Source organism: Pecten maximus, chromosome 19 (assembly GCF_902652985.1).
Source record: "Pecten maximus chromosome 19, xPecMax1.1, whole genome shotgun sequence".
Classification (NCBI taxonomy): Eukaryota; Metazoa; Mollusca; class Bivalvia; order Pectinida; family Pectinidae; genus Pecten; species Pecten maximus.
This window is the reverse complement of record NC_047033.1, coordinates 8614358-8629828: the sequence shown is the minus strand read 5'-3', so window position 1 is coordinate 8629828 and position 15471 is coordinate 8614358. Positions and strand designations below refer to the sequence as shown.

The following is a 15471-nucleotide window of genomic DNA, read 5'->3' as shown; positions in this document are numbered from 1 at the left end:
CTACGGCTTGGCCAGCATCATTCTGACTGACTTCAGTGCCGAATATTCACCTCCATCTGGATAGAAATATTTCCATACCATAGCCTGGTATCCATCAGCATTTACGCGCTGACCAAACAGGTTCGAACTATAACAGTTGCCATACCACCAAGCCCCAGTCGCCGAATCAGCACAGTTTCCGTCGTCGTTGTCATCATTGTCGCGGTTGTATGTTGTGAAGGGCATGTTTATGGCCTCGTCTAGTTTGTCGCCTTGTTAAAAGAAAACAAAAATACATTAAAATATATTACAATAAATGCAAAACAAACCGATCACAGAAGAACGGAAAGCGAGCAAACGTCAAAACAATCACCGAAGCGGGTATAACAAAAGAAATTAACGGTGGTTCTTCCATCGATAATTTCATCTAGATTATTAGCTTAATCCACGAGCACTTCCAAACCTCCGATTAAAAAATTATTTATTGATACTTTTATTATGCAACCTATAACTAGAATCTGAAAGTTTCGTCAAAACTGACACCCCACTTTACCCCCTCATAACTTAAAATGGCCTCTGACCTGACCTTAATTTCATGTCATATCATGACCACGTTACCACAAGGTATTTATATACAAAAATAAAACTAATATCCGTGATAGCCCCCAGAGGGCCAAGATTAGAACCTTTACTTACCTAATCCGTGCGGTGTACTGAACCCCGTGTACCACAGGCTATAATCTGACGACTCTGATGACACTATCAGAGACGTGTACTCTACATACTTCAAAGACCCATCCCATCCACCCATTTCAATTCTCATCTTCAGATTTTGCGTCTGCAGAATTCTGTATTTCTCAAAGCCTGAATAAAAATAAATAAATGAAAATAACAAAAAACAAAAAACAAAAAAAACAAAACAAAACAAACAAACAAACAAACAACAAAACAGTAAGCATATGTGGCAGTACAGTACTAATGTACAAGATATAACTGATTTGATTGGTTTTAGTTATAGAAATTAAGATTTGTGATTCAAAAAACAAAAAGTCATGGATATTGAGATTCCAAATTGTTTACTGGTTTATAAATGAAGTTGGTTATTTGCAATGATTTCACGACAAGTACCGTATATAGTATTATTTGTTTTTATTTTTCCCCTAATGAGATGCAACAAAGGACAACGAAATAAAAAAGGCGTGTTTTATATCATGTTTCAATAGAAATTAAAACGTTCAAGTGAGGTAATATAAACATTTTATCAGGGAATGTTAGCAAAAACATTATTATAATACCTTGAAATCCGCCTATTTTTCTATTAAGATTCATATGTAGCAAAGTAGCTATTTTACTGCACCTCTTTGTTGTTTATTTACATATTGCAGATTTTTGAAATCTAATACTCATACTCATATAACAACATTTTTGTAATTACAACTTACCGGTAACACCACAAAAGGATTCGATTTTAGCTGTCTATTTAAAATAGCACTGTCCTGTTGTCAAGAGTAAATATACAGAATCTCTACGTTTCTATTCGCGATGTTTTCAAAAGATGTAGATTAAGCATTTAATGGTTTCCCGTTGAATACAGCAACGGCTTTGTTTGCTTCTCTTACAAGAAACATATTGATATTCTACCATACAATATATATCTAATGTGAAAACAAAATCAATATTTTCTATTTATCAAACATTTTCGCTTGTGCCGTCGATGACGAAGAATACTCTTACATTAATGGAACACATAATATGAATAATCCTTGTACTTCCTAAGTGTTAATCTATATTTTACGTATTTTGGTTTCCGTTTATCTTTTTTATCGACTTGCAGTAAGAATTATGCCTTTTTATGTCGTTATTCTCTATAGTTGTATTTCCTTTAAGTTTTGCGGGGCGATGAAATGCGTCGGAATATGAATTACGGCTGTTGAATCAATTTTAAAATCGAAAATTGAAAGTTATCTAAAATCATCAAATGTTGAAATAGACAAAGCAAGTTTTTATCCAGATATTCCCAACAAAAAACATTTGATTACAATTGGAGCGTCTGCTTACAATTTTAAAAAAGGACACCTTTGGACCTTGATTGCATATGTAAGATTGTAATACTTATTTTTTACAAATAATTTAAGATGGTAATATTTTAAAAATGTCAAAGTTTTATTCATTGTTTGTTATGTTTATGTCATTCTGTGAAAAGGCTATTTATTACTTTATTTGTTGGGTTCATCGCCCCTTGAACAGTCAGGGTCATTTTAAGGCCGGTCTCCTTGAACAAGATGATGACTATATCACTGAACCACATGTAAGAGGCACGTCGCATGCCATTCAAAGCAATTAGCGTAAAGTGTCTCGCCCAAGCACACAACCACGACAGAACAGATCGGTCCGTTTCTCAGCTTCCCGAGAAACTTAAACCGACACTGGTAAGAAACGTCGAACCACGTACCTTGTTTTTTTTACCTGAGGTTACGTGGCCGGTGCTCTGACCGACGGAACAACTGTGGCCCGTATTCGTAAGATACCTATACTGCTTATAACATTTCATAATCAATGTGTTCATAACACCTTATAGGTATGTTTCGTGATCTTATCAGATAATTTGACTTTACATGACTACGACATCAAAACACCTTTTTTTTAAATTTTTTTTTTATTTTAGAAATGTCGGCTTGGCGTAGTGGTAGCAGCCACGGATATTTCTTTCTAGGTTCTTTCATCCTGATTTCAAGGAAATGGTTACGTCCAATTAATTGTATTTGAACCTGAAAACATCTTACTTATTGTCCTTTTAAAAGTCTTACCTAGCCAGTACTCTCCTGTCAAACTTCCAAAACCGTTCTTATACTTGTCCCACGATTCGTAAAAGTTTACGGTTCCGTCGTATCTGTTTGTTACTATCTATAACAAAAATAATCAAAATGGTTAGTTAGAAACCGTAGTGTTATTCCTAAATATCTTCAGATATAGAGATAATACATGGTCAGTGTTTTAAAATATAAGCCGTATTTTGGCGGGGGTAAAGAAAGAAAAAAATGGCGAGCCTTGGCGAGCCACGTTTGTTTTTCTGTACCGAGCCAATAATACAGCTCATATTTTAAGACACTGACCATGTATTCTATTTATCCTGCAACAGTTATCAAAAATAACAATTTTGAAATGAAATGGTATCAACAAGTTCCAAATATGTTCGTCTTTTAAACGTTATTTAACCTCGAAGTAGGTCAGTCGAATTGACGCACGTACTGAAATTTTAACATACAGCTGTTTCCGTCACTGGCGTATACAGCAACAATATATTTGGTAAGTGTATTTCGACAATGCAATGCCAGTTGCAGAATAAACATAACTACTTGCGTTTTGCTACGTGGTTATGTCTTTCATTGTTCAATTGTGCCAGATATGTTTAAATAAACAAAGATTCCGATTTGAACCATTATAGACTTACTATTTTTGATAGTATAAATATATGTTGATACATATTGATGCAAACACCTAATTTGTTTTTCTAAGAAATACGAAAATACAACTACTGATATTGTTTCATTATTCAAAACCACTGCAAGGGAAAAGATAAAAACGGTATTTAGTAGGATCATTTTACTGGTCGTCATAAGGGATTCTATTCAGTTTAGCACTGGTCAAATATTTCCTTACGATATCTTGTGCGACAAGCAGAAATAGATCATGGATAAATTACGTATCCCGCAGAACTAAAACAGATATGAAATTCTAGCCCCCTCTTTTTGATTATTACATATGGCACACATACTCCATGATTGTTGCTTCTACTTGAAATCACAGAACCTTCTGAAATATAATTAAAGTGACTAACACATCCCATAAAGCACTAGTGCGATATTAAACCATGCCTTGTATTACATTGTTATTGCTAATCATAGACAGTTACCATGACTCCGATCTAAAATATTGTATTCACTTTGACTGATTATCAACAGTAATGAATTACACCCAGAGCTATTATTTTGTTCTGAAATGTTGGCACACTTATGTATTGTAAGTTAGTCTTTGTTGAAGCCCTACCCAAAAATCCAATTGAACTTCATTTTCACGAAATCAGTTGACTCATGGACATACCTAAGTGTTTACTTCGAATTAGGCAGGGTGTTCGAGTTATTAGATTTCGAGATAACTAGGTTTGTCGGTTAACTGAATATTCATACAAATAACATTGAGTCCTGGTAGATTAAGTGTTTTACTGGGAATGTATTACTATAGTTATATGAAGTAAATTAATAATTCAATTTGAACCAAAACGGACCGTATATCATGTACATTGTAAATATTTCTTATTTTTTCTTAAATGATCACTATTCGAATCATGTACTCTAATTATATATTATAATTATCGTAAAAAATATACATCGGAAGTACTTTTGAATACTCAAGGGATTTCTTCTTGCATTGATGACAGAAATGTAGATATTAAGATATTGATTATTGCCGTAGCAATGAACGTACCGTCCAAGGTCCACCAGCGGTGTCCATGTCACAATAGACATCAAAAGCCCCATATTGTGATGGATTGACCGTGTATACTGCTGAACAGTAGACAGATGGAACTTCTCCACAATGGTTCAAATCTATATAATAAAAGATACATAATTGCTTTAAGAATGCAAATAAAAAAGCAAAATGAGCAGGATAATTTGTTCCTATCTTTATACGGGTATGGTATTAGGTAATACTTTCACGGAACAAACACTCCATACCCTGTTTCATTTAGAATCAATATACTGATAAAAGTGCATGTTTGGTTTGTTATTAGAAATGTTTAAGTATCTATTGCCAATAACAATACATTTAAAACGAAGCCGGATATACATTAAAGGTTTTCAGACAGCCTTTTAAATTACAGATCGATCAATAATAACGGTAAAAAAAGCATAAAGAACAGGTTTTGTGGAATCGCCTGCTCTGTGTGTGATGTAATGTGCTACATAATCATCTCACTTCTAGCCTCGGGTCAACCCCTTTGTTGACTCTTGATAACAGGATTCTATTAGCAAATTATCTAGTTCTTACTACACCACGTAAACAATTGTAAAATGTTACAAAGCAGTGTGTTAATTTTACTCATTTTAATTAACGTCATGCTAATATCACTTTTCCAGGATTTTACACAATTTTACACAATTCAGGCTCAGACTAGCATACTTTCGGTAATGAAACATATTCCTAAATTAATTACTTTTGAAGGTATTTCGGAACTACTTGATAAGTGATATTCTATTTTCGATGTTTAGTTTTTCTTTTAATGTAGTTTTATAATTTGAGAAAACTAACTGTAAATGAGAATGGTTTCAATTATGCGGTCAATAATCTTATTCTTCCTACACTTTTTTTTTTCAAATGTCTCATCTTTTATTTTTCATAGTTTGCCCTCGTTTTATATAAATGGGCACGAATGATGGTTTTGTTGTTATGTCTGTGTATCTTTTTGTGTAAGGTTTTTGTGTTGGGAAATGTCAGAGAGGAATTTGATTTTGAGAAATCAAAGAGTAATCGTTTCATTTGTACGAGTGCGAAAATAGCCGTTATTTCAAGGAATCAGATAAATCAATAGATAAATAGATCGACAAATAAATATATAAGAAATAGATCAAATCAATGAATATATAAGTAATCAATTGATAAATAAATAGATAAATAAATAGAGGTTACACAACGAGTGGATGTTGGATATGGAAATCATTTCAATCGAGTTAGTTATTGTTTTAAAGTTACAGAAGATATGAGATTGAGCGAGTGTCTTTTGTAACCTTTAAAAGATGACCTACGAGTGTGAAATAAATTCCATATCCAAATATCATGAGTCATGTGACCTGTTTATTTAAGCAATGAACAGTGGTTGTAATGTTGTTATTGTAGATATGGCAGCAAGATGTATGGTGGGCAAATGGCATGGGAACCCGTTAGGTGTTCAAGTTACGGCCGGGACCCGGTGATGTGACGTCATTCGATTATTCATCACGTTAACAACAGTTGTAGTTCGGGTCAAAGTTGAAATTCTTGACTAATTAAAAGACCGGAAGGTCATATTCCACAAGTGAAATATAACCTTTATATCCAACAGTCAGAACTTTTAAACAATTGTCTGTGAGTGGAATAACACAGCTTACTGTGATAATACACATATATGATTGAATAAATGAATGATTTATCAAATCAATAAATCAATTAAATGATTTTGGATTTATAAGGTTATTTCCCTTGGATTGTGAAGTGATTTTTCATTTCAAATGTATCTTAAATTAATAAAGCAAAAGGTTTTAGCAACAGATGTCGCCTGTAAAAGATCTCTCTTCTACAGATGTTTTGCCTAATACTCTATTGAATTTTCTACGGGGTTCCCATGTGACTAAAGTCGTGAAAAATGTATATAATGGTTTCAATTGTATGATGTAAATCGCTTGAAATATCGTGTTAGGAGTTACCAGGCACTAGGAATCCTCAGTGACTTCAAGTATCAATATTTCTATTTGCGGGGAATAAGATGCAATGAATGTTTACTAGTTCATAGTTCATTCGCTACTCAAGAGCTATGGAACTAAATATTTAGATATTAATATTAATTCCGGTTACAGCCTAATAATGCACAACTAACATGAAAACACGTGTCAGCTTTCAGTGTTACATGACTTTATTAAAACCGTCCGCGTCCCCGTTCGCTTTCGATGATGTTAAAGGCACTGGGAAAAAACCAATAACATTGGCCCTAGGGACAAAACTATTTGCTTTTGTGGGATTCGAATTATTCCCTTAATATCACTATACATATTTAATATCGTTTTCGTGCCATGCGACGGAGTCAAATAAACACATGATACTTTCACATTGTTTTTATTGGTTTAACGCCATGTATACAGGCAGCTAAGAAGAACAGAAGGAGATAACAGTAGTTCCAATAGGGAAATCATTTTTGTTTTTAAAACACCTCTGATTTGGAAAATGATAGGAAGAAACTATAATAATGTATTTTTCAGGTTCCTGCATTCCATCGTCATTCAAGAATGGTATGTGTGGTATACAGCAGGTCTTATCTTCAAAGACGCGTACTCCGAAATAACCTATACATCTAGTCACACACATGGATTATGGCAATCCAAGATGCTAGTTTACGCTCTCCTAACATTATATTGACTGGATTCTTGGCCGGGAATATGTATATATATTTCTTAAGGAATATACGGCTTTAATCCCTTAACAACAGGCGTTTGGTAAACTATCCTAATCCTGCTTTGGATCACAAAATCCTATAATATGTCTAGATATGATTTCCCACTCTTGCTTACTTACCGATGCATACACATATTTCAAAACTAGCGTGTCGAATAGCGTGTGTTCATTACCCGAAGGAAACCTATATGGATGTGTAGGCTATCCCATACCTATCCACATCGGTGATTCGAACTCTAACGACCTAGGTGAAAGGCGATCCCATTGAGATACCACTGTGCCATCCGACTAGCTCAATAAACACTATACTTAAGTTGATCAGAAATGCAAATCCCAGAGGCATTTCAATGAGTGACTCGCTATCTTCTGGATGTAAAACAAATTAATGTACCGATGGCCGACAGGTCTAATACAGAGCAGACACGGATTATTATTGTTTTATAGCTTAAACAATAGTGTTATTTTGGTGCATACAAGCAATCGATCATAAATATTTGAAGAAGACAAAATTGGCAATCTGCCTAGACTGTAAACTGGTGACTGTATGATATTAAATGTGAAGCTCAGATAAAAATGATGAAGCCATGGAGATCGGTTATGTAGATAAAATATTGTTGATGTCACGTTTAAGACAGATTTTCAAAAGACACACAATATATCAGCACTTTTCAATAATAAAGAATTCAATACAGTTTAGCCGAAAAAGTTGAATTACGCATTGTTATTGGAGAACTCGTGATTAGTACAAAGAGTCGCATGGATACTTAAGAGGCGACGGAGTAAAACTAGATGGAAGTCAAATGAAATGTCAAAATCTGAATGTTTAGATGCAATAGCTTCATCATAAACCTGGTTGCAAATAAATTATCGTACATAGTCACTAGGATAAACACTATACTTTAACACAAACTGGTTGGCTGTTTCGAGATCGGACAATGACAATAAACCATCTGCATAGTCATCATCAGCCGTAATTTCTTTCTCATATTTAATTGATTTATATTTGAAATGTATAATGGATACCAAATCTGATTGACATGTAAAAATACCATTGGGCGTTTAAAAGAAGGAGGTATTTAAGAAATGAAAAATCCTCGCGTATCTCATAACACATCGATATTCACAGCGTGCAAGGGATTATAATTTCACCGGACAAATTATGATGATTACTGTATGTTGTGAAAGCTGGGATGCTATTTACAAAAAGAAAATGCATTTCCAGTTATTCAGAGATTTAAGTTACTATGTACTTTATTACAATGTTGGTGGGTAATGTAGTTTTAACTATTTCCAGTTCTAAATGGTATATCGCACCGACTTATCAAATAATACACTCGGTATTTTTAAAATTGGATTGAAGCACATGCTGATTATTTTAATTTACAGCCAATCTATCAAGGCCCTAAAAAAGAACTACCTAAAACAAGAAAATAAAAACTAAAGGTAACTGTAAAGGAGTTGGTGATTTGCTATTGTGCGTGTACGTGTAATGTAAATAATAAAACATTAGCGTGAAACAGAAGTTTTATTAGTTTGATAAACTTCTATATTTCACTGGCAAAAATGCAATGATCAACGCAAGAAGGTGATTTGCTCTGATTCTATTTCTTGTCTCTGAATAGTATCTTGGTATCTTGATCCTAAGATGGGACTTATTTAGTGATATTCTCTTCTCTCTTTTCGAAACAACTCTCTTCTTCCTAATGTATCCCTTGGCACTTTCCTACGTTTGGCCTTTAGTTGAGCGTTCGCCCCTGTGAGAAAGGCTTAGGTATTTTTCTACTGACCCGGGCATACCAGAGTCACTAAGATGATAGTTACTTCATAACTCTTAATAATTCTTAACATGTTTTGGAATCGGACGACTAGTTCTCCCGTTGTCAGTTTAATGTGACCAGGTTTCCTACTTGCGATATTCTGCAGTATATTTGAACAAGGAAGCATTTAAAGCTAACATAAGTTCTGCACTGCCACAACGGCGCAAAAATGAATGTTCCACAATGTCCAAAATATTATCATTACCCAAAAGGATGCACATCACTCACTAAGAATGGCATTCTTAAAACACTATATCCATTGCTTTGATAGTCAGCAATATATTACCAAACTAAAGCCAAACCATATCATATGTACCGACATTAAGTAACATGTGTATTATTTGTCACCAGCAGTCTTAACAGTTACATTTTGTATCAATGGTTTATGAGAGTTCCATAGTGTATTGTTATAGTGTTAACGAAGTTTTACAGCTTTAGCAGCTTTATCGACCTTCTCTATTCTGATTATATCTGACAGATTTTGGAATAATGAATTGACATGTCATAAATCTCCGTCGCCATAGTAATGAATAAGAAAAAACTAATTTCTTGATTATGTCAAGAGCCTTATGGAAGATGTTATTGATATAATGACTTTGGTTGTCAGACATGTTTTATTATGTTGAATGTATTATTCATGCTTTTATCCATAAAGGTCTAACGACTTAGCATCAACAATGATATGGTGTGTGTTTTTTTCTGGTTAATGTGTTTCTTTATAGTATTTTTATCTTAATAATAATGTTTTGTCAACATCTAATGGCGGACTATTTCTTTTAACACAAATCACTAGTTTTGAACAAGTTCTAACAACTGAAGACTTTACTTTTTTAATGTACATGTATTAGGAAAATGCGTGTTTATTGAAATATGGTAATTAAATGTTGCTTTGGTCGATTTCAAGGGGTGATGAATTAATTGTTCTTCGGACAGATTTGACATGAATTGCTTCAAGAGCAACGCAATTCATCACCCCATGAAATCGCCTAAAGCAACATTCAATCCTTAATTGAAGTACAATGCTTGACGTTTCGTTGAAAAACAAACAGACCAAATATCATAAGTACATACGAATTAGGATGAAACGAGTAAATAATTAATATCACTCAGCCGGTTAATAAAATATTTAGATGTCATGAAAACAATATTTGATCGACTTTTGCTATGAATAGAATTGATTCTTAGTCTTTGTCATGCCGAAAACTCGCGTCGATTATAAATTGACTGTAAAGTTAGGTAGTAATATCATAAGATATCGGCTGATTTTGAACCAACATCCAATAATAATTTAGACAACGTCAAATAAAGTGCATAAGATCATTAAGATAACTTCCTGCAGATAGTGATAAACACGAAGGATGGTAAAGAAGCGAATAAAGATAGCTAAGAAAAATATATATGCGTGTTAAATAATGATTGATACGATAAAACATTGTATGATGCAGCCGTTTCTCCCATCTAGGATTGGCACAGATGTAAGAGTCAATTATTGGAATGAGTACAGGATGCAAGGAAAGATTCGAAATTACAAAAAAAGGCTAGAACAACTGTTAAGGTCATAGGTAAGGTAAACGAGATTCATGTGAAAAATTGCATGCCAGTTTTAAAGCAAAGCAAACGACTCTCAAGTTGTAAAATGTAATCTTAATAATTCTTTTTAACACTCTTAATGTTGTTTAAAGCGATATTTGCAATTGTTTCAACATACTCTAGTTTAATAACCTTTCTTTTGAAGAAGGAAAGTTTATTGTTGCTTTTATTACAAAATATATGGTTATATCAATAAAAACGGACGATGATTTTGTTGTGAAAAATACATCTAGATTCTGTGCTTTTCAGGTCATAAAAGAGTGTGGCAATACACTCCTAGTTTAATTAATTCGTAGACAAGATTTTGGTAAATCACGGAATGTAGTATGCACAAGAAAAACCCGTCATTAAGAGACCGTACCAACAAGCAGTCAAAGTAATTGAAATATAAACATAGAGTAAATATAAAGGTCTTTTGATTAAAAAAAAATAATATTGTTCGTAAAAAGCGTTTTCACTGGCTTAAAACATTATATTACATTTGTACGTCGCCGTTTGCAACGTCGCTTTTGATTGGATAATACCGCGTCATATGTTACAAAGAGAAATGGGTCCATCAATACAAGTTTATTTCCACAGGGATTGTGTATAAAACGTAATGAAACGTGAGAGTTAAACGTATGGAAACCCGGCAGAGTAATTGAAGGAAGGGACCTGAAGGAGGCCAACATTGCTAACCTTAAAGTTCATGGGAAAACACTTAAAACATAAAGTTATATCATAGATATTTTTTTCCATTTTGGGAACATGTCTCTCAGTGCAAAAACACGGGAGCATTTTTCTTTTACTAGCGTTTAGTCTTCTGATTACAAAGATGATTAAAATAAAAAACAAACCCAAATCTACCAAAGATCACTATTATTGATGTGTCCAATTTATAAATCATTGAAAGTACAACTTTACACGTCGCGGCTCTATGCCATCATTTTGTATCCAGTAGAGATCTTGTAAATGAATTTGCATACGGCAAAACTCATCTCAGCCGTAATGCCAACCTAATTTACTCTGCATATCACACTATAATGACACGAATATGGTTTAAGCCATAGTTATTAGACAAACGTCAACCGACACCGATCTTATAGTCTCGCTATAAACATTGTGACGTCATCATTTGTATCTTCACGAATACACCAATGACAGTTTTTTTTAGAGTTAACCTTCAAATTCAGTACTGCTCTTTTTTCAATGATATAGTGTGAATCAATTACGACCACAATCTTTTTTTTAACTCAGAAGAAAAAAAACGTAAAACCATCTACGTGCGCATCCCTCAGTTGAACCGTCCCTTCCTCGGCTGTCCTCCATTGAGGGAACAAAATTCAATTCGTGTACCATTTAGTTTTTTTAACAATGTTGGGTCACCTTAACCAATGCCTGCTCCTGTTCAAATTGATTAAGATCTTTGTCTATGTAGAGAAGAAATTTGCTTTCACCTGATTGAAACCCTCTCCACACATTCTGAATTTATCATTTATGCACACATATTTCCGCCAAACAGAGGATGCTTCAAAAATAATAAGTCGTAATACTTTTTAGGTGAGTCTAAAATCAAACGTTGCCTGAAGATTTCTTGAGGTGACATTTTCCAAAAGACACAAAATAATGTAACATTTCAACAATTCAGCAAATTGAGAGATTATGGTGTACAGCAAAGATAATTAAAATTGAGCTATACAACTTATTCGTCCTCTTCTAGGACTCGGCGGTGATGCTAAGGACAATTAATGTCTAATCATATAAATATCACAGACTACATTATTTAAAAAATGTAAAAAAAAAAAAAAAAAAAAAAAAATAGGGGAAACGTCTTCAAATAAAGTAAAATACGGATCCGATAACAAACAAAACAGGAAACCATAAACTTACCTTCAAGTATTGTGTTTTTCACGTAGAATGACACTGTCGATGACGTCACACCGTCGTCTCTGTGACATATTTCGTCTCTGTAGGTCTTACACTCCCTCGTGGCGGAGTTGTAGGAAAACGATAAACAGTCTGAGTTGTCACACGCGGTAGCACATCCCAGCTTCGTTTTCCAGGTTGATGAAGATAAAAAAGATGCAGCATGGTTCTGAATTAATGTCTTTGTCACCACTTTGTACTTGTTTTCAGTAATCGTGGCCGAATTCAGTCGTAGGAAATTTACTAGAAGACAAAGCATATACACCATCGTGATGTATCACCACAGGTTGGTAAACATCAAATGTTCAAGTTCTGATCCTTGATTCGATGTTAGTCCATCACACCCAATGTACCGTATACGTATGCTGTATATACACAGTGTGTATATTGACAACAGTTAATAGAGAACTAAATTGAGTATTTTTTAATTGGAGGACTTGACATTGACAGATATATTACCCATAATAATGAATAAAACTAATTACTTTTGTCTCTTGGGATGCATTGTGCACCAAGGCCACATAGACACAACGCAATATAAAATGAGTTGTAACATTTTCACTCTACTGCATAGTTTGTAATTTCGCATTGTATTCGGTAATAGTCTCACGGAAGATTGTACATTAACTTATGATTATAAAAACATTTCTATCTCTATTCTCTAAACTTGTTGAAATATTAACTCTATATCCAATTTATTTAAGTACAATATAACTGTTTATGATTGATTGATTACAAAAATGGTTGTTGAACAATACATGTTTTACACATAGCCAACGTTCGCTGTACCCTATACAACTCTCAAAAAAGTTCCAGCTTCTTTTTATCGCCTTTGGATTTAATATAGATAAACAATTACTTTCATTCTGCAGAAATTATTCCGTATTTAAGCTGGATATTTAGTATTACAATATATATTTTAGTCTTATAAAACATTTCTTCTAATTTCTTTGTGTTAATAGATATATGTCTATGCCATATTTTGGTGACTAACAGTGTATAAGCTGGCGGCGCTGTAACATTTGTAAAGCTTATATAACATTTAGTATAATTAAAAATATATAATGTCCTTGTGATGGATATACATAGTAATAATAATAAAAAACACAAACCAGAAATTCACACTAGCGCTTTCAACATGCTTTGAGAGCAAGCTCTTCAGGTGTAATATAATATGATAATGACGCAATACATTTATTGGTGGAGGTGGACAGGAGGATAAGACGTATGCCGATTCCTCCAATGAATGTCGCGGGATAAGGGATGGAACAGTGTGCCATTGGGGAGGGTTAATATCCTGATCAATTCAATACACAAGATAGTCTTTGCAGCCAGAATCAACGAACTCGATGGGCACAGAAAATATTTGAGAGAAGGTAAAAAAACGTACATAGATGGCATTCCCACATACTGCATAGGGATACACAATTTTCACTTAAATCATTATTGAATTTCATAACATCGTTTTTCCCGAAGTAAACTGGATATTTTCTAATTGTGGTTCTTTTTCCTTTCAGTGTATATGTAACACGGCGCCATCTTTCGACATGTCTGTACAATAAGACACATCAACGAAAACCCCGTGAAGATATTGCTGATGTGTAAACGACATCATTACTCTGACACAAAGTATAGATTGACATGGAAACTGATAATCGAGCAACAAAATGTAATTATTTAATCAACTCTATTTGAATATATATCAATCATTTATTTCTTGTGATCATTTTCTATGTATTATATGTTTCCACTACTCATAACTCTCACATGTCGGACATGTTATATCTGGTAAAGGATGTTTCAGATGTTAATATACGTTTCTTGAATAGGTTTGAAGGAAGGTACATGTAAATATATAAAAAGAAACACTATCTTAGGCCCTATAAATATTTTGGGGCATCTGAGTTTTTCATTAATAGCTCAATCAGTATGGAAATAAGTTAACACTGTCAACTATACAATTTTCTGATATTGTTTGTTTAGCTCGGGATTCAAGGCACCAAAACACTTCACACATTTGTACGCCTAAAACTTTCGTACATTACTGGTCATTTGTCTGATGAAAGTGATAATGTTGTCACAGAAATGCCACGCTTAAATCAAATACTGGGTGTAATATACCAAGGTCAAATTCATACTTACCAACCTTAAATCAAATACTGGGTGTAATATACCAAGGTCAAATTCATACTTACCAACTTTAAATCAAATACTGGGTGTTTTTTGGAGGCTGCGGTAAGGCCGGAACGTTTGCCGATTTATAGTGCTAGCTCACTGAAGCATACTGCGGAAGACACCCAGCAGGACACCCCACCCGGTACAGGTCAATGAACAATGCAGACAAACAAACACATTTTAATGACAAGTTATTAAAACCTTGACACCAGAAGATCATTATTCCTACCGGGAACTCCCGTTGATGAAAATCAGTTGTACCTATTTTTCTGGGTTCTTTGTAAAGAGAGAGATTGGTTCTCCTGATATCTTCACAAATGTATTCCCTTGATTTGATCGCTCTTCCGTTACCAAACGGAGTGGACTAATGTGTAGAGAGATGCATCCGTAGCTTCCTAATGTAAGTTCAAGTGTTTGTATTCAACTTGAGATTTTACAGTACGTCATTTGTTATAGCAAACAGTATAAAGGTAAACTATAGAGGAATGTGCAAGTTTTAAGTTGTAATTCGAACTCAAAATCAATCAAACTGGTGTATACATAAAACAATATATGTAGAGTTGTACAAGGTGAATAAGACCTGGTGTTCCGGAAGAGTAAGCGCCTTCTGTTTTATCGACGATACCCACCTTACAAATCAAGGTCATATCCGGGCGAAACGATAATTCAGAAAAAAAATATAACTAGAGAAAACCTTGAATATATAATCAACTAGAACATGTAAACAGTATTCAGCGTTCGTTATGGGTGTCGTAATAATGCAAAAAAGCCCTTGGATATCTAAACAACTGTAACATGTACA

The 15471-nt window shown here is 33.9% G+C and overlaps 1 protein-coding gene across 1 annotated transcript; it reads right to left on the bottom strand.

Annotated features, from left to right (window-relative positions):
* On the bottom strand, positions 1 to 12762 carry LOC117318104 (fibrinogen-like protein A). The gene is made up of 5 exons (XM_033873105.1): positions 12459 to 12762; positions 4465 to 4586; positions 2787 to 2883; positions 676 to 843; positions 1 to 251 (listed from the first exon to the last, which is right to left on the bottom strand). Exons 1-5 carry the CDS (start codon positions 12760 to 12762, stop codon positions 1 to 3), a joined length of 942 nt encoding a protein of 313 aa, XP_033728996.1.
* Between the last annotated feature and the right edge of the window lie 2709 nt (positions 12763 to 15471).

Coding starts and splice junctions, on each gene's coding strand:
- LOC117318104 (XM_033873105.1), bottom strand. CDS start 12,762: ATGGTGTATATGCTTTGTCTTCTAGTAAATTTCCTACGACTGAATTCG. Junction 2,884..4,464: donor CCGCTGGTGGACCTTGGACG/GTACGTTCATTG, acceptor TTTTTGTTATAG/ATAGTAACAAACAGATACGA. Junction 252..675: donor CAGTACACCGCACGGATTAG/GTAAGTAAAGGT, acceptor TCTTTTAACAAG/GCGACAAACTAGACGAGGCC.